Genomic DNA, 25,567 nt, shown 5'->3' with positions numbered 1-25,567 from the left:
CTTCCCATGCCACGCCCACCAAGCCACGCCCACAGAAGTAAAATAAATGGATTTCAGCACTGCCCCCATGGCCTTCTTGAACGACAAAGCTCACCAAACATGCTTCTAAGCAAAACATCTCTTGTAAGGCCGAGCAACCATTCAGATTTGAAGGAGAAAAGGGGATTCCCAGCAATGGGACACTTCTACTACATCTCTCAGTGACTCAGCCACAGTCCTGAAGATGGGGGAAATAACTTTTTAAAAAGTTCCCTTACAAGAAGGAACTTCGAAGGAAAAAACTTAGATAAGAATTGTCTTCCCTGCTGCACCCATTTTCCTCTTATCATTATCTAGATGGGAGATTATTATCCCCTCTGGCAGTCTGAAGGGATATACGTCATCTTCCTACCACTTCCGGTATCTTGTCATGGTGCAAGTGTGAATCAGACCTGAGTTACATCATCCCAAATGATGGTTGACACTTCTACATTTCTAAAGTTAATCATGGTTATAACCTGGCCATGGCCTGAATGTGAGTTGCTTCTGGGGTGTCAACCGTCCCACTGGTTGAGATAGCAGAGGAGACATCTTTTACCAAGATTAAAACTTTACTGAAAATGCCATGTGAGTATAGGCGTGGAAAAGCCAGTTCTAACATTTTCGTGCACAAATAGCATAGGACAACTTTCCCCTGGTCCTCCCACTGTCCATTGTCCAGCCAATCGGTTACACTTGCCGGTTGTTTTAGGAACAGTCTCTCCGCCTTTTTCCCATCTGATGACCTTAAGGAGCTGGATCAGTCTCAGGCTTCAAGCCGGTAGACTTGCATTCCTGTACCCTCCCCAATACCCTCCCTTGCATTCCAATGCCTTCTCCCCACCCCCACCCTGGTTGCAGATGGATGTCTCATTGGGAGCAGGGTTTGCGTAAGGAGCTGACCATGACATGGAGATTTTTTTGTAAACTGATTTGAGTTTACACACAGATGCATAATGATAGAGATGACCAACACTTCACCTCCCCCTCCAATTTTGCTTTCTCTGCAATTTTTTGGTAAGTTGCTTCCCAGCCCAATTTACATCCTATCTCACCAGTTAGGTTGTTTGAATTCTCTCCTACTCACTTCTTCTCAATCCACTTACCAAATTTTTGAACTGAGCAGTACAGGAATTGCTGGAGGCATTTATGTCCAGGGATGCTGTGTTGTTTACAATCTCTCCAGTGCTTTCACTGAAGTCAAAAAGGAAAACAAGAGATGATGAGCTGGTTCCTTTACTACCAGGAAGTGATTATTCATTGTGACAAACTCAACTTCGAAGCCGAGGCTTCCCACTCTAAAGTTTGTTTATGTGCTATAGTGAAAACAGTTCTTCTGTGGATAAACATTGGAGCTAATCTTGTCTTTGTAAAATATTCCATTTTGAAACATTAGTTCTGAAGAGAAGAAACAGGCCACCGCATTACAGGTAGTCCTCAAGTTACAACAGTTCCTTTAGTGACTGTTCAAAGTTACGATGACACTTTTTTAAAATTTTTCACAGTTACAACCTTTGCAGCATCTCCATGATCATGTGATCAAAATTCAGATGCTTGGCAACTGGTTCATATTTGTGACTGGTGCAATATCTCAAGGTCAAGTGATTGCCTCTTGCAACTTTCTGACAAGCAAAATCAATCGGTTAACCAGATTTACTTAACCACCAGGTTACTAACTTATCGACTGCAGTGATTCACTGAACAATTGGCAAGAAAGGTCTTAAATGGGGCAAAACTCACTTAACAAATGTCTCACTTAGCAACAGAAATTTTGGGCTCAATTATGATCGTAAGTTGAGGACTACCTGTATGTTGTCAAGAAATAACAGAATGACTGCTTTTTAATTTGAAGACTAATCGGCAGTCGCCCAGAATTTCAACTACTACTCATTCTCCCTCTCGCGCTCAGTGTTTCCATATACCTATAAATTTATCTTTTACTATATTATTAAGAATAATTTGAAAACTTCTCTGGGCAAACTATTATGATACATTTCTCTCATTCAGATATCATTTGAGTTGAAGATGAACTTTATTCATTTAGTTACTTCCCCTTCTCCACCTTCGCAAATTTCTTTTTTTTATTCAAAAAGTTTTACAAAAATTTTTTCCCCCCTTTCCCCCCAACCCCTTTCCCTTCACAACCCCCTCCCCCCTCCCCCCCTGGCTTCCCGGAACAAACACAAGGTATAGTTAAAAATAAAACAAACATATGCTAAAAAAAATTTTTTTTCCCCAAAACTATTATACCAATTCTCCTCTCTAGCTCTGACTTCCTCCTTACATAACCAAATCCTTCAAAAATTAACAATAAACAATAATAAAATATATAAATCAGTAGAACAAATTAATCCTAAAATATTTAAAACCAGCTAAAACATAAAATCCAATCCAGTTCAGAGAATATCTCCTTATAGCTTCTATAACCATATAACCATATAATTCTTTCGGGACACAAATATTTTGTCTATTAATATTTTAAAAACCTTGTTTCAAAAATAATACTATTGTCTCTTGCCATTTTTTGGTGCATTAATCTCTGTCTTTCCTTCGTTGCTCCTTTTAAAAGTCAATCACAATATTTCCTAGTAATTCCTTATGTCCAGAAATCCAAAAATTACTGCCGATATTCCATCAGTCCAAAAGAGAACTCTTGGGAAACATTAAGCTTGTGAGTCTTTTCCATTTGAGGACAATCTCCTGTAGCACAAATTCAGGCAGCTCATCCAAACTATTTAAAGAAAACTTCTTTAGATCACCTTGTTTCTTCACGATCAAATCTTCATATTTATCCACTTTTATTTGTATATCCTCCATTCCATTTTCCGAATAATTGCACTGGTTAATTTGCTCCAAACTCTCATCCAAAACGTCCCCATTTTTTATCAATTTGTATTTTTGAATAATTAAATACATTCTTTCTGTGTAGTCCTGTATAACGTCCCGAACCCATTCTTCTGAAAGAACCTCCATAACAAAATTCCTGCTGAGAATCCCCTTGTAACGTACTTAAACAGCGTAATATAATCCAACAGTCCACAGTCAAACACAATAAGATAAAATCTCCATTCAGTTTCGATTCAACAGCAAAGCTCCCTTTGATGTATCGCTCTGCTTTCAGTTTCTCTAAAACGAAACTGAAGGGGGGGAGGAAGTCAGAAAATCAAAAATACTTGCAAACCAATAATTGCTCCTCACATTTGTTCCGCCTGCTTTTCGTATCCACAAAAAAAATCAATTGCTAGCAGAAGTGGACATCTTCCTCTTTTCCTGCTTTTTCAGGAGCGCAGAGAATACTGGAGGTGGGGGAGGGGTAAATAAGGGGATTCGCCGTTCAAGACTTTGTATTACAAAAACAAAGCCTCTAGGGGAATCTACCCAATTCCTCCCCCTTGCTCTGTCTCTCTCTTTCAACCAGAGAGAGAAATGAAGCCGGGATCAGTTGTTAAATCCGGCTTTTACGGTATTCAATGCGGAGTGCCATAAATTGGCACCCAGCGAGAAAGATGGCGCCACCCAGAAGCCTCCACCTTCGCAAATTTCATATGCAACGAAATTTCATTTTAATGTATGCTGATTAGCGCAGTGGTCACCAACCGGTGGTCTGCGGACTACTGGTGGTCCACGAGAAAATTTTGGTGGTCTGTGGAGAAATCTTCGTATTTTTGCCGGTGCACCCTGTTGGAGGAGCTGTGGCGCAAGCGGGCCAAAGCAGCGATTGCGATGGCTGGAAACTGTGGGAGCAAAGCACTACTTGCACTTGCGCAGCATCAGTATTCCGCCTCAGTATATTTGCCCAACCAGTGGTGATAAGCAGCCCTCGTCTCCTGCCGCTTGGGACTTGGAGCAGTAAATGGTGATTGATCCAGGGAGCAGCCGGATTTTGCTCTCTATTGTGGACGCCAGATCAGCCCCCTGCAAGCTCTCGTCTCTCGAGGAGCGCTCCCTGAAGTGGCACGGGAAACTTCGGGCAGGGTACTCGAGAAACAAGAGTTTGCAAATGACAAAGTTATTCTAATTCTAAGTCTTCTGTAAATTACTATAGATATTCACTAGTTACATGAGATAAATCATTCCCCATTTTGACAGTTCTTCTTTCTCTTTAAGACAAGAGAAGAGTGAAACAGCTCGTATGTGGATCCCTGAAAGTATATTTCAAAGCAGTTCTTGTGAACAGTTTGTGTGAAATTTTCTCACTCTACCTGAGATCTGTGTTTAAAAATCTATTCTTGGTTAAGAATCTATACCTTTTAAAGCCAAATACATTCTTTAAAAAAAGAAACCTGGAAACAAAGCCACCAGGAGAGATACACTGAGGCTGCAATGGTGTCTCTCACCTAAAGACTGAGGCAGAATGGTTGGCAGACAGTTCCCGGGCCTGTTTCTCTGTCACAATGTCAGCCGTGACCAGAAATGATGTTGGCGGATGTTTGAGTAACTGAGGTCCCAGCAGGAAGCGAACACTGGCTTGAAATTTGGTCTGCGTCTTTAAAACTTGCGGAGGCTGTTTTTCCACCAAGAAGGAACTGGAGAGGAAACACAAGCCAGGCTCAAGTATGAGAAGAGTCAGTTCTGGGAACAGCAGCAACAGGCTTTAATATTCACCCTACTCCCTTCCCCAGGATATTGCTTATAAGCACTATGTGCTTAGAGCTCAAAGCATTGTTAGAGACCCCACACACACACACACCTCACGGTCTGTTTCTGTTGCTCCCCTCTGGGAGGAGGTTTCAAAGTATTTCTAGCAGGACTATCAGATTCTGTAACAGCTTTGTTCCTTATGACATCCATCTGGTAAACTTGCAGGATTTGTTTCTCTTGCAAGGTACATGTATACATCCGAACTAGACTGCATTGTTTCTCTATGCCATATAATGTATGTGGGTACATGCATAATTTTCTATCTATCTATCTATCTATCTATCTATCTATCTATCTATCTATCTATCTATCTATCTATCTATCTATCCTGTCAAGTTTATATTTATATTAGAGGTGGAGACCTTTTGAGAGATGTAAAGGGAAAGGGAAAGGTTCCCCTTGTACGTATGTGCTAGTCGTTCCCGACTCTAGGGGATGGTGCTCATCTTTATTTCAAAGCTGAAGAGCCAGCACTGTCCGAAGACATCTCCGTGGTCATGTGGCTAGCATAAGTAAACTTCAAAGGCTCACGGAACGCTTGTTGTGTCTGCACCCCCCGAGCCGGCCCTGCTGCCAGAAAGTGACTTGGAGCTGGGCCTGCTGCCAGAAAGTGACTTGGACAGTAAGGGGGAAGGGCCGTCAGGACTTACCTCGGAACACCGGCTTCCCTGGCTCAGCTCCAGGAGCCAGAAGCAGACCAGGTGGAAGAGATAACGAGGCCTCCGTCCCCTGATTCTTTCCCTCCCCCAGGCCACGCCTTCAGACCCAGCTGACAGCAATCAGGATTGTTTGGACCCTAGGTTTCGTAGGCAGGAGAGGAAGGAACAACAGAAGCAGGGGTGGGGCAGGCCTAGGAAGGGCTGAGTCATGGAGCCACACCCCACAGGATATAAAAGGCAGCAAGAGCTGCTGTGTCTCTTTGTAACAGGCAAATCCACTGATTGACTTAGAGCTGAAGTTTGTTCCTGGGTGACTCACCAGCGTGGAAGATAACGAACATTCTTGGCAGACGCTGGCTATTCTGCTGCCAGAGCTGATAGTGCCAGCTAATTAAGCCATCACTTGGATGGAGGCGGAGAAGGACAAAACAACACTGTTACCTTCCCACCAAAAGTGGTCCCTATTTTTCTACTTGCATTTTTATGTCCTTTCGAACTGCTAGGTTGGCAGAAGCTGGGACAAGTAACAGGAGCTCACCCCATTACGTGGCACTAGAGATTCAAACCGCTGAACTGCTGACCTTTCGATCGACAAGCTCAGCGTCTTAGCCACTGAGCCACCACATCCCTAACTTGAGAGATGTATGCAACTTAATTTCATTGTAATGTATGCCAAGTAGTGTACATTCAAAGTGACAATAAAGTTATTCTAAGTTCTAAGTTTCCCCGTCCCTATTCATAAAGACAGCAGGCAGGAAAAAAATATTCTAGTTTAGGATGGGAAGAGCAACTTTGGGATGGGAAGCACTATGGGATAGCATATATTTGGCCATGTTTTCTGCTGGAAGTTTGACGAGCATGTTAAAAAACCCAAAAACATCTGGAGTCAAACACTGTTTTGACCCAGCCTTCGCAAATAATAATAATAAGCTGTTTACTCGTGAGTAAAGTAACCACCTTTTTATAACAGGGCAGTAACAATTTTTTATTTACGTGGATAAACAACAAAAATCAAACTTAAGTAGTCCCAAAAAAACTGGGTTTGTCCAAGGAATCCGAATTGCTTGCTGTATATTAGAAATAAACGATTGTCTGCAACAACTGACCACTCCCAAACCCCTCCTATTTATTTCTCAGCCAGCGAGCAGCTGGCTAGTGTCAATGGCTGCCTTTCCCTGAGAGCCGACTTATTGTTTTCCTTTGCTCTCAACTCCTTTCCTCCCTACAGATACGTGCATCTGGGATGGGCCCCATCTGTTCCTCCCCCTCACTCAGCTCGGGCTCCAAAGACAGCTGCCTCTCCACCTGAGGGAGGACAGAAGGCCCCGGCTCTGTCTCTGCCTCCGATGCTGTTTCCTTATCAGAGCCTTCCAAAGGCTCCAAAGCTGTCATAGGCCTTCCCTTAACCTCCTCATCGTCTGACTCTGCTGATTGTTTTGCTGGCTGCCGACAGGCCACAACAAATACACACATTGATTTAGACAAGTTTAAAAAGTGATACGCAACTGAAACAAAATGCTCCTTTTGGGACCGATGATCAAACAGTTGGGCAAACATTTATGGGAGTTCATTTCCATATTTCATGACATCAACAAGACTTTTATATGCACATTATCTAGAATGGATCTGACATTACCTAGAATGGAAGAATAGGTGGTGAAGTTGATGAAGTTGGCTAAGAAGGCAAGATTGACAGCTTTGATTAGAGAAAAAATATGATTAATTTTAATGCTAATTGGAAGCTGCTTTTGGATTTTTGGCATGAAACACAAAAAAATGAAATTACGATGTAAGGATTTAAGAGTAGAAAAAATAAATAACAGAAAAAATGAAAATTAGGTTGCAAACTTAGAGCAAGAGCTCTTTGTAAATTTATGCTCATACTTGCTGTAGAAGAAGACATTTCTTCGTATGTCTTTTTCTTTCTGCACTTTTGACTTTTTCTATCTTATTAGTTTTTGTTCTTTTATCTCTCTACTTTAAACAAACCAAATAAAGTCATCTCAAAGTGCAGATTGTGCAAAGAAACAGAAGAAACAGTAGGTTGTATAATCTTGTGCGAGAAGATCGCACAAACTGATTATAAACAATAGCATTGCACAGTGGCCAATATAATTCCTTGGAACCGCTGTATAAATTATCATGTCCTTGTTATGAAAAATTTGTGGGAAACATAAGTAGCCAAAAAATGAGCAAGATAAAATATTGCGAGATTTCCAAGTACAAACTGATAACGTCTTGGCACATCACACCAGATTCGGAGTTGAAAATAAGAAAGTGTGGATAATTAAAGTGGCAATATCAGAGGATAACAGAATAGAAGTCAAAGAATCTAAAGGTATCAAGCTCTGAAAATCAAAGTTGAAAGATGGCATAAACTGTTTGCGGTGGGGTGAAATGCTCCCTGTTCGGACCGGATCGGACAGGGGTGAAATGCTCCCTGTTCGGACCGGATTGCCTGATCTGGTAGTGATGGCGGTGGGTGGTTTGGAGAACCGGTAGCAAAAATCCACCCCCATGCCCAGCTGAGCCGTGCAATCAGCAGAGGTTTGTTTTTTTACTTTTAAAAGCATTATTTCTTTGGTCGAAAAAATCCTTTTAAAAGTAAAAAAAAAGCCTCTGATGATCGTGCAGCTCAGCTGGGACCATCAGAGGCTTTTAAAAGCATTTTTTTACAACCTCTTCAGCCGAAGAGATTGTAGAAAAATGCTTTTAAAAGCCCCTGATAATCAGGCAACTCAGCTGGGATCGTCAGAGGAGCCTTTTAAAAGCATTTTTTCTACAACCTCTTTGGCCAAATAGGTTGTAGAAAAAAATGCTTTTAAAAGTAAAAAAAAAAAAAGTTGGCCAAGCCCACGGAGTCACATTACACATACACCCCGACCAAGCCACGACCACAGAACCGGTAGTAACAAATTTTACATTTCACCCCTGGGTTATCAGCACATTGGTAACCATACCAAAAAGTGTTGAATGGCAATTAGAAAACCTGCACATTGGTAAAATTTCCATCTTTTGATTACAAAAGACCGCACTGCAATCTTATCACAAGGGAAAATCTTATCACTCTTTTTGCCGACTCCCTCGCCCTTCAGAATGCTCACCCTGGTGTCGGGATAATTAGCGTGAAGAGGATTAATGTTTACATTTAAATTCATTGGAAAGAAAGGGTTTACGGGTAGCCCTCAACTTGTGACCAATTGCTTAGTGACGGTTTGAAGTTATGATGGATCTCCCCAGAACTACTTACAACCCAGTTTTGAAATTCTAATGGCTGCCCCTTCTGCAATCAGGATTGCATTTTTGGGGTGCTTGGCAACCAACCCACATTTATAACTATCTGCAGAGTTCTGCGGTCACATAATCTGTGATATTTTGGCTGGAAACCAGTGTGTACTTCTGATTTTCAGCAAAAAAGCCACTCATTCAGTATAATATGTTTGCGTAACAAATGCCATGTTTGCTTAATGACCCTCACATTTAACTTAATACCTGCCATTGCCTAACCACAGTTTTAGACACAATTTAAGTGGAGGACTACTTGTACAACGGAGTAAACGCCAGCTCCTGCTTGTAATTGACAAGACCTAATGAGTTTCACCCTCAAGACTTTGGTTCCCATCCTAAGTGAGCAGCATTAGGCAATCATTAGCCAGTGCTAGCACATTCCTTTCAATACATATTTCCCATTGTCTGCCTGCTTACTCTTAGTAAATATCAAGTATATATTGAGAGAGAGAGAGAGAAGCCAATACTACAGGATACATAAATATGCACACATACATGCAAAAAGACAGTGTGGTCTATCTAGAAACCGGGAGACTGCGAGTTCTAGTGCTGCCTTAGCTATGAAAACCAACAGAGTGACTTTGGGCCAGTCACTCTCTCTCAGCCCAATCTCCCTCACAGGATTGTTGTGGGGAAAATAGGAGGAGGTAAGGGTGTTGGATATGTTCACCACCTTGAGTTATTTGTAAAAATAAAGGCGGGATACAAATAAATAAAAATAAATAAATATTCAAGGAGGAAAACTTACACTTCATCATTTTCAAGTGTACAGAAAAAAAACTCCAATTACTTTAGGGACCCTGCTGGTATAGTGGTTAGAATGCAGTATTGCAGGCTAACTCTGCCCACTGCCAGGAGTTCGGTCCTGACTTGGCTCAAGGTTGACTCAGCCTTCCATCCTTCCGAGATCAATAAAATGAGGACCCAGATTGTTGGGGGCAATATGCTGACTCTGTAAACCGCTTAGAGAGGGCTGGAAAACACTGTGAAGCGGTATATAGCTCTAAGTACTCTTCATCGTTAGAACTGCAACTGGCAGTGCCTTAAAATGGGGAGAAGGAGACAGAAGAGGGATTAGCAGCTTTAGTCGTAAATCACCTTACTGGTTCTGCCAAAGAAAATGACTGGGAAGTCATAATTGCAGAACAAATGTTTGCTTTTTTTGTCAAGGTATCCGAACAAAGTACAAACCAATGGTTTTCCACTATGAGTTTTTAATTGAACATAAAAGTCATAGAAAGCTACCAGTCACACACTGCCTACATTATTTAATTATTAGAATATGAATATTAGTAAATCAAAGACAACATTCCAAGAAAATATCTTTGGTCACAGGCTATAACCTTGGACTATTAATTAGGCATATCTCAAAAAAAATTCAATGACTAATAATCTCAAAACAAAAAGTCCAATGACTAATATACACAAATATTCATGATATCGGGGCTATGATTTCCTCCACGTCTCAGAAAATGATGAAGATGCATGATGTTGGATTTTTTACATGTTGGGAGAGAAAATACTCTTAATTTATTAGCTCTAACATATCTATCAATGTAAGATATAAACAATTAAAGACATATTCAATTAGAAAGATAGAAAAAGTGAAGGCATGTGAAGCTGCTTAGGCTCTCTGAAATGCACAGCTAGGTTTATTCCTACTTGCAAACATATAAAATAAACCTGTTCACAAGTACAGTGAAATCTTGCTTTAATGGATCAATGAGCAGACTTACAATCGGCAACTGGGGGAAGGGTGATTATAAGTCATGAATGTCTATGAAATTGGATTGAATGGTCACTGACATTTATGTCATTAGCATGATAAGATCATCAAATGTATGTATGTATGTATGTATGTATATGTATGTACCGTATTTCCCTGAAAATAAGACCCTGTCTTATATTTTTTTGAATCCTGAAATAAGCACTTGGCCTTATTGCCATGCGCTCAAAAGCCCGATTGGCCTTATTATGAGTGGATGTCTTATTTTGGGGGAAACAGGGTATGTAAATAGCAATAGCATGTATATACCGATTCACAGTGCTTTACAGCCCTCTCTAAGCAGTTTACAGAGTCAGCATATTGCCCCCAACAATCTAGGTTCTTATTTTACCAACCTCGGAAGGAAGGAAAGTTGAGTCAACCTTGAGCTGTTTAGTATCGAACTGCTGGCAGTGAGCAGTGAGTTAGGCTGCAATACTGCATTCTAACCACTACACCACCAGATATGGGCTACTGTTTATGAAGTCCATTTTAGCCAATTCTGGAAAAGTGGGGTTTCCTGGCACTTTACAAACCTTGATCAAGAAATAGGTTACTAATTTGGTTTCTGATGTTTATGCTATTTTTGCCTGTTTTAATCTATAACAGAAGTATTATAAAAGAAAAGAAGTGTTAAAAAAGAAAAGGCTTTTTTAACTTCACAGATAATACAAAAACTAAATATAGTGCATTTAAGAGCTCAGGAAAATAAGTTATTTCCTCAGGGAAATTTGATGTGCACTTCACAACTCGTGTCCAATACATTATTAGGGTAATAGCTTATTTTACACAGAGACATATTAAGTGTCTATGTGTGTGTACAGTATATAAAACTGTACATAGATGTGTATATACATATATACATGTATGTACAAACATACACATATATACACCTCATAGTTCCAGGGCCAAATATGACCCTAGATAGGAATACCTGTCCCAGTCTGCAGCACAAGGGCAAAAGAAAGTTATGGAGAAAGTTTTGAGAGTAACAAGGACCTAAGCTTCCTATGATGGCTGAATCTTAAGAGTATAACTCCATGTTCTCTTAGACTGTAGCTCCATGTCCCCGTTAGCTTTTTTTAAAAACTATTTCTTAGTCACCCATCTCCATCAGAGAAATGAATAACTAAAAACAAAAAATGCAGCTGATTGAGAAGACAAACAATGGAGGAAAAATGAGAAAGCAAAGACCAGGTTGGGGATATCTAAAAAAAAAAATTGTTTAAATCTCAACCTCATCAATTTTAAGATATATGGACTTCACTTCCCAGAAGCTCCCAGCCAGTATGCTGTCCACACATCTTAAAGTTGCTGAAATTGAGGAATACTTGACAACTATTAGAAGATTTTGATGTGCATCAAATTGGAGAAATGGGTCAAAGATCATGACTCTGCATCATTTGTACACAAAATATTCTTTTAATGTTTCACACCTAGGAAACAGAAAGCTGATAGAATGCTAGTCTGATGCTAGGCTGAAATCTTAATTTCAACTCACACTACAGAAAAACAGAAAAGAGAGATAAAAAAGAAATTGGACGTACATGGCTTAGGACCGGGATACCTTCGAGACCGCCTTCTGCCGCCGATTGCCTCCCAACGACCTGTGCGCTCCCACAGAGTGGGCCTCCTCAGGGTGCCGTCGACCAAACAATGTAGGTTGGCGGCCCCCAGGGGGAGGGCCTTCTCTGTGGCGGCACCAGCTCTGTGGAACGAGCTTCCTCCAGGATTACGACAACTACCCGACCTCCGGAGCTTCAGACGTGAACTGAAGACTCTATTGTTTCAGCGTGCAGGACTAGCCTAAGATAGAAGGTTTTAGCATATTTTAATGGGGTTTTTATAGGTTTTACTGTTTTAGTGATCAGGCCATGATAATATTTAGTTTTAATTGGGTTTTAATGTTTATTTATTATACTGTTTTAATATGCCTGTGAACCGCCCTGAGTCCTACGGGAGATGGTGCGGTATATAAGTTTAATAAATAAATAAATAAGTGGTGAAAAAAGTGAAATACTTAGGAATACACCTAACATCAAGATATGTGACGATAAAAGAGGACAATTACTACAAACTAAAAGATCAAATTGAGAAAGATTTGGAGCAATGGAAAAACTTACAATTATCATTTATGGGAAGGATTGCAATTATAAAGATAAATATAATGCCAAAACTATTATTCTTATTCCAGATAGTACTGATAAAAATTGAAAAAAAAATTACGTTCAACATCTTAACAAGATAATAAGAAGATTTATATGGCAAAGGAAAAAAGCTAGAATAAGGATATAGGTGTTACAAGATATGAGGTTACGTGGAGGATTTGGACTGCCGAACTGGGAACTATATTACCAGGCAGCAGTGCTGACTTTTTTTTTTTTGTCACAACAATATACACAAGCATCAACATAAAATAACTACATATCATATAAGCATATATATATATATATATATATATATATATATATATATATATATATATATATATATTAATCAAACTTTTATACTGCACCATCTCCCGCAGGACTCAGGGCGGTTCATAGGCATATTAAAATAAAACAATATAATAAATAACAATATAAAACCCAATTAAAACTAAATATTATAATAGCCAAATCACTAAAACGGTAAAGACCGGTTAAAAACCCATTTAAAATTTAACTAAAATATTTTATTCTTAGGCTAGTCCAGCTCGTTGAAATAATAACGTCTTCAGTTCACGTCTGAAGGCCCGGAGGTCGGGGAGTTGTCGTAGCCCCGGAGGAAGCTCGTTCCACAAGGCCGGTGCTGCCACAGAGAAGGCCCTCCCCCTGGGGGTCGCCAATCTACATTGTTTGGTCGACGGCACCCTGAGGAGGCCCGCTCTGTGGGAGCGCACGGGTCGTTGGGAGGCAATCGGCAGCAGAAGGCAGTCTCGTAGATATCCCAGTCGTAAGCCATGGAGCGCTTTAAAGATGGTGACCAAAACCTTGAATTGCACCCGGAAGGCTACCGGCAGCCAGTGTAGGCCGTGCAGGATAGGTGTTATGTGGGAGCAACGCGGTGCTCCCTCTATCACCCGCGCGGCCGCATTCTGGACTAGCTGGAGCCTCCTGGTGCTCTTCAAGGGGAGCCCCATGTAGAGAGCATTGCAATAATCCAGACGGGAAGTGATGAGGGCGTGAGTGACCGTGCGTAAGGCGTCCCAGTCAAGGAAGGGGTGCAACTGGCAAATCAGGTGAACCTGATAAAATGCTCCCCTGGTGACGGCTGTCAAATATTCCTCTAAGGACAGCCGATTGTCCAGGAGAACGCCTAAGTTGCGCACTCCTCCCCTGGGGGTCAGTACTTCCCCCCCCCCACAGTCAGCGATGGTGTGAGCTGACTGTACCGGGACACCGGAACCCACAGCCACTCTGTCTTGGAAGGGTTGAGTCGGAGCCTGTTCCTCCCCATCCAGACCCGCACGGCCTCAAGACACCGGTCCATCACCTCAACGGCTTTGTTGGGGTGGTTCAGGGTGGAAATGTACAGTTGAGTATCATCAGCGTACAGATGATAATCCACCCCGAAACCACGGATAACTTCACCCAGCGGCTTCATATAGATGTTGAACAGGAGAGGCGAGAGAACAGACCCCTGAGGCACCCCACAAGTGAGGCGCCTTGGGGTCGACCTCTGCCCTCCTGCCAACACCGTCTGCGAACGGTCAGAGAGATAGGAGAAGAACCACCAATAAACGGTGCCTCCCACCCCCAATCCCTCCAACCGCCGCAGCAGGATACCATGGTCGATGGTATCAAAAGCCGCCGAGAGATCTAACAGAACCAGGACAGAGGAACAACCCCTGTTCCGAGCCCTCCAGAGGTCATCCACCAACGCGACCAAAGCTGTAATATATATATGAGCAAAAGTATGCAATAACTATATTAATTTGATATAATGAAAGGAAACAATAGGACAGGAAAGATAGGCACTTTTGTGCTCTTATGCACGCCCCTTATAGTCCTCGTAGGAATGGGGTGAGGTCAATAGTAGACAGTTTTTGGTTAAAGCTTTTGGGATTTTGAGAAGAGACCACAGAGTCAGGTAGTGTGTTCCAAGCACTGATAACTCTGTTACAGAAGTCATATTTTCTGCAATCAAGATTGAAGCGGTTTAACATTAAGTTTAAATCTATTGTTTGCTCTTGTATTATTGCAATTGAAGCTGAAGTAGTCTTCAACAGGAAGGACATTGCAATAGATGATTCTATGAGTTAAGCACAGGTCTTGTCGGAGTCGGTGGAGTTCTAAGCTTTCTAAACTTGGATGAAGAAATGGGTGGAATTAAGAAACACTAGACTATTAACTCTGGAAGGACGTGATCTGCAACTGGGATGGTATGCCTTTTTGTGGTATGGGAGAAGCAAAATACATACGTACTTTCATAGACATTATATAAGAAATGCACTGTTATTGGTATGGGAGAAGGTTAGAGATAAATATTATATGAAAATTCCAACATGGTTATCAACAATGGAAGCTTTACTACATCCAAATACTTTTAATTTTAGAAATATTGTTAAGATACAAGGAATTACTAACAGACAAGGGCAGAAACAAGAATTGGAAGAACAGGGGATTGATTGAACTAGATTGGTATATGTACATGCAAATACAAACAAGATATGAAAAAGATGGTAAACTTCTAAGTAAACTATACTTAGAAAAGAGAGAGCTGGATAGGATACTCATGGGAACAGAGGACAAATTAATTAAAAAAATCTATAACTTTTTACTTGGTATTGAGTTAGAAGAAGAACAAGTAAAGGAAACAATGATAGCGTGGGCTAAAAATTTTGGATACTCAATTGATTTAGATAAATGGCAACAGCTATGGGAAAGGAATTATAAATTAACAATGTCCACTGCATATAAAGAAAATCAATACAAAATGTTCTATAGATGGCATATGCCTCCTGAAAAACTGGCAAAAATGTTTAAAGCTAAATCAGCTAAATGTTGGAAATGTCACCAGTTACCAGGATCATCTTATCATATGTGGTGGACATGCCCAGAAGCTAAATATTATTGGTTTAAAATTAAGACATGGTTAGAAGAAATGATAAAACAACATATCAATTTAAAACCGGAACTGTTCCTGTTGGGTATCCTCCCAGAGAAAATTAGTAAAGAAAATATTTACTTGATTATATAGTACATGTAATAGCAGCAAGGATTGTTTTTGCACAAAATGGGAAAGCAGAGATAATACCTCTGGAAGGGGAAGTTATCAAAAAAAAATTAGACTGTGCAGTAATGAATAGATTAATTTTGATGATTAAAGAAAGAGAGGATTCAGAATATTTTATGATATGGGATCAATTTTACCATTGGTTAGAAAAAAGATACAGATAAGCAAACTAATACTTATGTAAGAAAACGGTATATTTAGAATATTGTACTTGTGAAAAACGTAACAGATTATATGAAAATGAAGATAGAAGAAATAACAAAGAATATGAAGTCAAGAAGAAAACACCGAGATGTCACATGGAAGAAATGACTGATGTATTAAATGTTTGTTTGGGTATAAAATAAAAAACTTTATTTAAAAAAATCTTAATTTAAACTCTTTAAAAAACCAACACCAAAAACAGTTGATAGAATGTCTTTATGGTCTCCTCTGAATATATTCAGCCTCTCCTGCTGATAATCCATGGTCGAGAGTCACCAAACAACACCGACAATAATCCTCATAATAGGCATAGCATGAAAAGAGACACCAATGGGAAAGAAAGACAGCACTTTGAGATTCTCCTTACTTTTGTATAAGAGAGTTGAATGTATCATCAAGATGTTCTCGAATATGAGATTGAAGTTCAATTCCAGATGTGATCAACTGCTGGCGAAACTGGAACCAAATATCTACCAGGCATTCCAACCTGTTAGAAACATGACAGATTTATATCCCAGACTGGAAATCCCACATCCATCCAAACCAAGATTATCCAAGTTTCAAGAGAGAAGCAAACTTTTCAAGGGGTGTAGCAATCACTTTTTACCAAGCACTAAAGATGGGCCCCGTTTTTATATTTGTTAAGGGTTAAAAACAAACTTCCCTAACTTTTGCCCTTTAAAAGTTTTGGATTACAGTACAGTTCCCTAATTTCCCAGCCAACATGGCATTAGGCTATAGTAGATCCTTCATGATCAAGAACAATCAAGTACTAGTACTGGACTCAAAAGAGAACTCTAGACTGTCTACATGGCTGCTCTATCTAGAAAGGATTCTAGGTCAATATATATAACAAAATAACCAAGTTGGAAGGGACCTAGTAGGTCATCTAGTCCAACCCCCTGCCCAAGCAGGAGACCCTACACCCTTTCTGATAGATGGCGGTCCAGTTTCTTCTTGAAAGCTTCCAGTGATGAAGCTCCCACAACATCGGAAGGCAAGCTGTTCCATTGGTTGATTGTTCTCATTGTCAGAAAATGTCTTTTTATTTCTGGGTTGACTCTCTCCTTGATCAGTTTCCATCCATTATTCTTTGTCTGGCCTATTTAGAAAATAGGTTGACACCCTCCTCTCTGTGGCAGCCCCGCAAGCATTGGAACACAGCTATCGTGTCTCCCCTAGTCCTGCAATTCACTAGACTAGCCATGCCCAGTTCCTGTATTTTGCTTTTATAATGAGAGCAATATAAAGGATACAAGGAGTAATAGCTACTAAAATATTGCCAACCAGATGGGGTGTGGAATAAAAATGATCAATGGTTGGAATTGGGTTCAGTATCTGAATAGCTCTTGGTCGCTTTGCATGACCAAGAGCAATAATAACAAATAGTAAAGGAGCAGAATATAGCTATAAGAAGCCAATGTGATGTAGTGGTTAAGACATCACCTAGAAACCTGGAGCTGTGAGTTCTAGTTGCATCTCTAGCTCCATGCTTCTTTCTGAATCCTAGGAAGCAAACCACTTCCAAAAGAACCTTGTCAAGAAAATTGCAAGGACTAATTCAGGCAATTGTTATGAGAGGACATATATAAATCTATTCGGCTTTCATTATCAATACAAGCTGTAGAGTTGAGCTCTTTTTGTTTTTTAGTAGAACTGAGTATTGTATAGAGCAGGGGTCTCCAACTTTGTCAACTTTAAGCCTGGCGGATTTCAACTCCCAGAATTCCCCAGTCAGCTTTGCTGGCTGGGGAATTCTGGGAGTTGAAGTCCGCCAGGCTTAAAGTTGACAAGGTTGGAGACCCCTGGTATAGAGGTTAGAAATTTTCTTTTGCTTGTTATATAGGCCACTTCATGCATCTAAGATCTGACAAGTAAATGTAAAGATTTACACTTCTATCAACACCACTAGGCTCCTCTAGATAGGATAACATTAACCATAGACTTCTATCAGTGAAAGTAGATTCATAAGAGACATTGCCATGACAAGTTTGCATTCAGCCCAATTCTGGGTTGCAAATCCTATCGCTACCGGTTTGCTCGTGGGTACTCATGCGCTTGCATGCAACACTTCTGCACATGCGCAGAAGCGTCCGGGTGGGTGGGCGGAGCCTCCCGCTGCCACTACTGGTTCGCCCAAACCGGGGCGAACTAGTACCAACCCACCACAGATTCAGCCGCTTCTTTAAGCATCATTAAAAGTTGGGTTGCTAAACCACTGAAAGATTCAGAATGAAAACATCCTATCTGACAAAAGGTAACACATTCTTTTTGCACAACTCACCTCTTTTGCAGCGGGGACAAGTCCTCATCAAATGGGCTTCCATTTCCAGCCAGTTGCTGCTGCCTCTTCCAAATCAGAAGCCTCACCAGAATCTTCTTCTTGGCTTCTTCTAACTCACTGTCCATCTTCATGAACAGTCCTTGAAGGCTTTGAAGAGACTAAGAAAAGGGATACATAAGTACATATGCAGAAAATGGCATGCATGTCTGGTATCAGTCAGATATGCAGTGGAGAACTCTGTTAGGGTGGGCATATTGTGTGATTGCTGGGAAGAGACATGGATGATCCACATGTAGAATTTGACCCAACATGTCAACATGTTTATTTAGAGCTTGAGAAAGGAATATTTTACACTGAAGGGTTTCGGGCACTCCAGACAATTTTTCCCTGCTCAATATTCAACTGGGCATGGAAACAATACTAACAGGATATTTTTTAGCAGCATAGGGCTAGGAGGTTTACAAGGATTAACTTTGCCCTTCCCCAGTAATCTTAATTTAAAAAAAAATAGGAGGAGGAAGGTATGTTGGATATGTTTGCCACCTTATTTGTAAAAAACAATAAAGGCGAGAAATAATCAAACAAATAAAAACAAACAGCCCAAATTACTATTCTATTATTACTTCTTAATGGAGCTGAAATCAGTGGGGTGATAGGGTGGTGGTGGCTGAACTGAATGGGAAAAAAAAGTGGGTGTGAGAGAGAGAGCAAGAGCGAGAGCGAGAGTGAGAGCGAGAGCGAGAAAGAAAGAGAGAGAGAGAGAGAGAGAAGCAATACATGAAGGAAGAGAGAAAAATGACAGAGACAGACGTGGTATTCAGCAGGTTCTGACCAGGGGTGAAAGGTTCCCAGTTTGGACCAGATTGCCTGATCCGGTAGCGATGGCGGCAGGTGGTTCAGAGAACCAGTAGCAAAAATCCTTGCCTCCCCCCATGCCCAGCTGAGCCGCGCGATCATCAGAGGTGTTTTTTTTTTAACTTTTAAAAGCATTTTTCCTTAGGCTGAAAAAATGCTTTTAAAAGTAAAAAAAAAACCCTCTGATGATCACACAGCTCACCTGGGATTGCCAGAACCCTTTAAAAGCATTTTCTTCTAAAACCTCTTTGGCCGAGTGACATTACCTCACCACCAAGCCATGGCCACAGAACCGGTAGTAAAAAAAATTGAATCCTTCCACTGGGCAGAGAGATAGAAAGAAAGAAAAATCAAAAAATAAAAGACACATTTCCATCTGCTCTTGGCTTTGGCTTTCTCTACTCTGAAAAACATACATCCTATGGCTATTGATGTCTAAGCACCTCTCATCCCGAGTGCTTGGCATAAGGAACTGGTGAAGCTGAACTGAACAAACGATATTGCCATTATAAATCAGAGGCTGGTCACAGCTTTCTTTCAGGCTTTTTCCTGGCATGGTTTCTGCTCTGCATTACTAAACAAAAGCTTGTGAAAACAACTGCTTTTGGAGAGGGTCATTTTTTGCATTTCTTTTGTGGGGCAATTTCAACCATAATATTTCAGGCACTTAACAAAAAATATTTCTGTTTATATGCAATTCTTCTCCCAAGACGACCTCTTCGTCATTTTTGCTTCGGCTAAATAGCTGCAAGAGAATAATGGGCTGCATTTTTTTACTAGTTACAATGCCAATACGCTTTTAGTTTTTTATATATACAATATCAGAAATCCTTATTTGTCAACTTGTTTGATTCTTTTTCAATGGGAGTGCTTCAGCTCTAATCCACAAAAGCTCTTGTAGCCTTCAAAGCAGTGGTGAAATCTGGTTTCTAATTGTGCATGCGCTCCGCGTGCCAGATGCGGACAGCATGTGCAGTGCGCACCATGCACCAAATGCGAGGTGTGTGCGCATGTGCAGTGCACACCAAAAGGAAGCATGGGGTAAGTAGAACAGTGCAGGGGGGTGGGGAGGTGATCAACTGTGGTGCACGATCTTTTTTTTTTACTTTTAAAAGCATTTTTTAATAACCTATTCGGCCGAAAAGGTTATAAAAAAATGCTTTTAAAAGTAAAAAAAAAGGCTCTGATGATCACGCAGCTCAGCTACCGGTAGTAAAAAAAATGCTAAAAAAGTAAAAAGTAAAAAAGTTCCGATGATCAGGTGTCACTCACCTGATCATCGGAACTTTTCTTTTCATTTTTTACTACTGGTTCAGTGAACCGGACCGAACCGGGAGCATTTCACCCTTGCTTCAAAGTAATTTTAATCTTGATAGAGCAAAGCAGTATTTTTTTTTCTTTAAGGATACAAATTCCTGGTCTCGAGCATTACATAGCCTAAGTTTTGACAACTCTGTTGGTATTTAAAAATTCATCGTGAATGAATGAATTCAAGGATTCATTTTAATCCTTATTCAAACTGGAGGACTTATCTGGCTTTCGGAAATGAAGGGGAATTCTTTACAATAGGATGAGAGTTGTAACCTTATTAATGCTTGGATTTCTGTAGGTCTTTCCAAGAAATGGTTCTTGGCCTTTTAACTTCCCAAAGGTCAATATTTGATATTTACAGTGCAATTCTATGTGTGAGTATAAGATCTCAGTGGCTTTAAACTAAAAAAAATAAAGTAGTGTATAGGATTTCAGTCTTAATCTTATTTAACTGCTATATGATAACAGCAGTAATTTCAGTCCATATACATGCTGAATGATTTAAAACAGGGGTCTCCCACCTTGGCAACTTTAAGACTTGTGGACTTCAACTCCCAGAATTCCTCAGCCAGCTTTGCTGGCTGAGGAGTTCAGTTGATCCAATGTGCTGAAATCAGTGGGGTGATAGGGTGGGGGTGGCTGAACTGAATGGGAGAAAAAAGTGGGTGTGAGAGAGAGAGCAAGAGCGAGAGCGAGAGTGAGAGCGAGAGCGAGAAAGAAAGAGAGAGAGAGAGAGAGAGAAGCAATACATGAAGGAAGAGAGAAAAATGACAGAGACAGACGTGGTATTCAGCAGGTTCTGACCAGGGGTGAAAGGTTCCCAGTTTGGACCAGATTGCCTGATCCGGTAGTGATGGCAGCGGGTGGTTCAGAGAACCTGTAGCAAAAATCCTTGCCTCTTCCCATGCCCAGCTGAGCCACGCGATCATCAGAGGTTTGTTTTCTTACTTTTAAAAGCATTTTTTCTTCGGCTGAAAAAATGCTTTTAAAAGTTTTTTTAAAAAGCCTCTGATGATCACACAGCTCACCTGGGATTGCCAGAACCCTTTAAAAGCATTTTCTTCTAAAACCTCTTTGGCCGAGTGACATTACCTCACCACCAAGCCATGGCCACAGAACCGGTAGTAAAAAAAATTGAATCCTTCCACTGGGCAGAGAGATAGAAAGAAAGAAAAATCAAAAAATAAAAGACACATTTCCATCTGCTCTTGGCTTTGGCTTTCTCTACTCTGAAAAACATACATCCTATGGCTATTGATGTCTAAGCACCTCTCATCCCGAATGCTTGGCGTAAGGAACTGGTGAAGCTGAACTGAACAAACGATATTGCCATTATAAATCAGAGGCTGGTCACAGCTTTCTTTCAGGCTTTTTCCTGGCATGGTTTCTGCTCTGCATTACTAAACGAAAGCTTGTGAAAACAACTGCTTTTGGAGAGGGTCATTTTTTGCATTTCTTTTGTGGGGCAATTTCAACCATAATATTTCAGGCACTTAACAAAAAATATTTCTGTTTATATGCAATTCTTCTCCCAAGACGACCTCTTCGTCATTTTTGCTTCGGCTAAATAGCTGCAAGAGAATAATGGGCTGCATTTTTTTACTAGTTACAATGCCAATACGCTTTTAGTTTTTTATATACACAATATCAGAAATCCTTATTTGTCAACTTGTTTGATTCTTTTTCAATGGGAGTGCTTCAGCTCTAATCCACAAAAGCTCTTGTAGCCTTCAAAGCAGTGGTGAAATCTGGTTTCTAATTGTGCATGCGCGCCGCGTGCCAGATGCGGACAGCATGTGCAGTGCGCACCATGCACCAAATGCGAGGTGTGTGCGCATGTGCAGTGCACACCAAAAGGAAGCATGGGGTAAGTAGAACAGTGCAGGGAGGTGGGGGGTGATCAACTGTGGTGCACGATCTTTTTTTTTTACTTTTAAAAGCATTTTTTAATAACCTATTCGGCCGAAAAGGTTATAAAAAAATGCTTTTAAAAGTAAAAAAAAAGGCTCTGATGATCACGCAGCTCAGCTACCGGTAGTAAAAAAAATGCTAAAAAAGTAAAAAGTAAAAAAGTTCCGATGATCAGGTGTCACTCACCTGATCATCGGAACTTTTCATTTTTTACTACTGGTTCAGTGAGCCGGACCGAACCGGGAGCATTTCACCCCTGCTTCAAAGTAATTTTAATCTTGATAGAGCAAAGCAGTTTGTTTTTTTCTTTAAGGATACAAATTCCTGGTCTCGAGCATTACATAGCCTAAGTTTTGACAACTCTGTTGGTATTTAAAAATTCATCGTGAATGAATGAATTCAAGGATTCATTTTAATCCTTATTCAAACTGGAGGACTTATCTGGCTTTCGGAAATGAAGGGGAATTCTTTACAATAGGATGAGAGTTGTAACCTTATTAATGCTTGGATTTCTGCAGGTCTTTCCAAGAAATGGTTCTTGGCCTTTTAACTTCCCAAAGGTCAATATTTGATATTTACAGTGCAATTCTATGTGTGAGTATAAGATCTCAGTGGCTTTAAACTAAAAAAAATATAGTAGTGTATAGGATTTCAGTCTTAATCTTATTTAACTGCTATATGATAACAGCAGTAATTTCAGTCCATATACATGCTGAATGATTTAAATCAGGGGTCTCCCACCTTGGCAACTTTAAGACTTGTGGACTTCAACTCCCAGAATTCCTCAGCCAGCTTTGCTTAAATCAGACCCCTGATTTAAAAGCCTATGGAATTGCCCCAGGTGCTTGAGTTTGGGGAACTGATTTTAGAAACGGGGATTAGAAAGCCAGTCAACTGGCAATACATTATTTGAACAAAAGCAAGCTGTCACAATTTTTCCAGACTCCTAAAAATGGGCTAGATTCAATTCAGCTGTCTGGATTGGAATGGTATGGTACAGGCAGTGGTGGGCTTCAAATTTTTTTAGTACTGGTTCCATGGGTATGGCTTGGTGGGCATGGCATAGCTTGGTGGGCGTGAGTGTGGCAGGGGAAGGATACTGTAAAATCTCCACTCCCTCCCCACTCCAGGGGAAGGATACTGCAAAATCCCCATTTCCTCCCAATCAGCTGGGACTCGGGAGGCAGAGAATAGATGGAGGTAGGGCCAGTAAGAGGTGGTGTTTACGGTTCTCTGAGCTACTCAAAATTTCCGCTACCGGTTCCCCAGAACTGATCAGAACCTGCTGAAACCCATCTCTGGGTACAGGTTCTCCTGCTTGAGCAGGGAGCTGGACTAGAATCCCTCCAATAACTCTGTTATTCTGCTCCTTAAGCAATTTAGAATTTGAAGAAGCTGCAAAAAGACTATTTTTTCTGCACCAAACAAACTTGCTTTGGATGCCATTTCAAATACCATCCTAGATCAAAGAAGACAGACAACTTTTCAATAGTACCATCTGTTACCAAACAATCCAGAGAGGGCTAATATTGTTATCTTTTTATACTAGGCAACTTTCCCTAAAGGCCTTAAACCTGTGTTTATTTAGACTAATCTTTACTTAGTTAAAGAAAGTTTCTTTCTTTGTGGTATCATCTTGGGAACCTGTTTTAGAATTTGTTCATGTTAATTGCTACTTCCTTTAATTGTTTTATTACACTTTTTAAGGCAGTCATTATTGCTATTAGTTCTAAGCAAATATAACCTCCTGGAAATAAAAGAAATTAAACCAAAAATGCAATTACAAAAATGCACTTACTAAACTTATGACCAAGGAAGTAGTTTATTGCACCTTTAGTACTTTTCTAAACATGTAACTTGGAGTGTAAAGATAGTCCTCAACTTACAACAGTTCATTTAGTGACCGTTCAAAGGCATTGAAAAAAGTGACTTATGACCATTTTTCATATTTACAACCATTGTAGCATCCCCATGGTCACATGATCAAAATGTAAAGGGTCATGTGATCCTCTTTGGTGACCTTCTGACAAGCAAAGTCAATGGGGGAAGCCAGATTCACTTAACAACCATGTTACTAACTTAACACCTGCAGTGATTCACTTAACAACTGTGGCAAGAAAAGTCATAAAATGGGACAAAACTCACTCAACAAACGGACCAACTTAGGAACAAAATTTTTGGGCTCAATTGTGCTCATACGTTGAAAACTACCTGTATTGGACCAATTATTGTCAACAGCAGAATACTATATATAGGTAGTCCTTGGCTTTTGACTGCTCGCTTAGCAACCATTCAAAGTTACAATGGACCCCAGAAAAAGTACTTACGAGCTAGAGTCAAAGTTCTGACAGCTTCCCCCAACCCCAACCCTGCAGTCATACGATTGAATTTTTCAAATATATATAGATGTACGTTTTATTTGTAATTTTCTTTTAACAGCCATATATATTTTGGGACAGTGTATTGACTGGGTCAATATACTTTTTACACAATGCTAACAATAATAATATACTTAAATATACATAATCACAGTCTTCCAACTTCTAACCATTTGTTTTTTTTATTATTTACATTTATATCCCGCCCTTCTCCGAAGACTCAGGGCGGCTTACAGTGTATAAGGCAATAGTCTCATTCTATTTGTATATTTACAAAGTCAACTTATTGCCCCCCCAACAATCTGGGTCCTCATTTTACCTACCTTATAAAGGATGGAAGGCTGAGTCAACCTCGGGCCGGGCTTGAACCTGCAGTAATTGCAGGCTGCTGTGTTCTAATTACAGGCTTCTAACAGCCTGAGCTATTACAGCCCAACCTTAACATGCACATTGTGATTATAATAAATTCTATTATATATCATTGTGTGTAATACTGTTTTCCCAATTTGTACTCATCTTCCCCCCCCCCCCGCATTTGTTGGGGTTCTTCTACATTCACGATTTTGTCTTTAAACAATACCATTCTCTCCATATGCTTCTTTATCATTCTTCATAAATACATTTCAACATCAATAACATTTCTTTATACAGTGTATTTGTTGACCCTGATGAGTCACTAATAGTTTAATATTTTAAAAGTTATTCTATATTCCACCAAAATTCCAATATTCCAATTATCTAGAAACTTTTTTTAAATTTTTAATAAGGTTTAATCAGTTTTGGGATTATATCTCTGAGTCTCCTTAATTTATAGTCTTTGAAAGCTATTGAATTTTGAGCATTTGGCAATCAGCCCTCATTGACAGCTGTTTGCAGCGTCCCGTGTTCAGGTGATCACAATTTGTAAAATTGACATTTACTTCCGGTTTCCAGGAAAAAAAAAATGCACCCGTTGCAGACAATGGGTTTGTTTAATGACTATGGAACTCTCTTTACAACTTCCACGTTTGTTTAACAACCGCTGCAAAAAAAGATT

General features: G+C 40.2%; 1 protein-coding gene across 3 annotated transcripts in view; it reads right to left on the bottom strand.

Annotated features, from left to right (window-relative positions):
* The window catches only part of STAT6 (signal transducer and activator of transcription 6), a 114,922-nt gene that overhangs the window by 32,979 nt on the left and 56,376 nt on the right, over nucleotides 1-25,567 (bottom strand). For all 3 annotated transcript variants that reach the window (XM_058167392.1, XM_058167390.1, XM_058167391.1), the window contains exons 7-10: nucleotides 18,077-18,234; nucleotides 16,160-16,279; nucleotides 4,356-4,544; nucleotides 1,125-1,212 (exon numbers count right to left, since the gene is read on the bottom strand). In XM_058167392.1, coding sequence (XP_058023375.1) covers nucleotides 1,125-1,212; nucleotides 4,356-4,544; nucleotides 16,160-16,279; nucleotides 18,077-18,234 — 555 coding nt within the window. The remainder of the gene's footprint in view (nucleotides 1-1,124; nucleotides 1,213-4,355; nucleotides 4,545-16,159; nucleotides 16,280-18,076; nucleotides 18,235-25,567) is intronic.

Source organism: Ahaetulla prasina, chromosome 2 (assembly GCF_028640845.1).
Source record: "Ahaetulla prasina isolate Xishuangbanna chromosome 2, ASM2864084v1, whole genome shotgun sequence".
NCBI classification, from domain to species: Eukaryota; Metazoa; Chordata; class Lepidosauria; order Squamata; family Colubridae; genus Ahaetulla; species Ahaetulla prasina.
The sequence above is the reverse complement of the archived record's forward strand: the minus strand, read 5'-3'. Positions and strand labels throughout refer to the sequence as shown.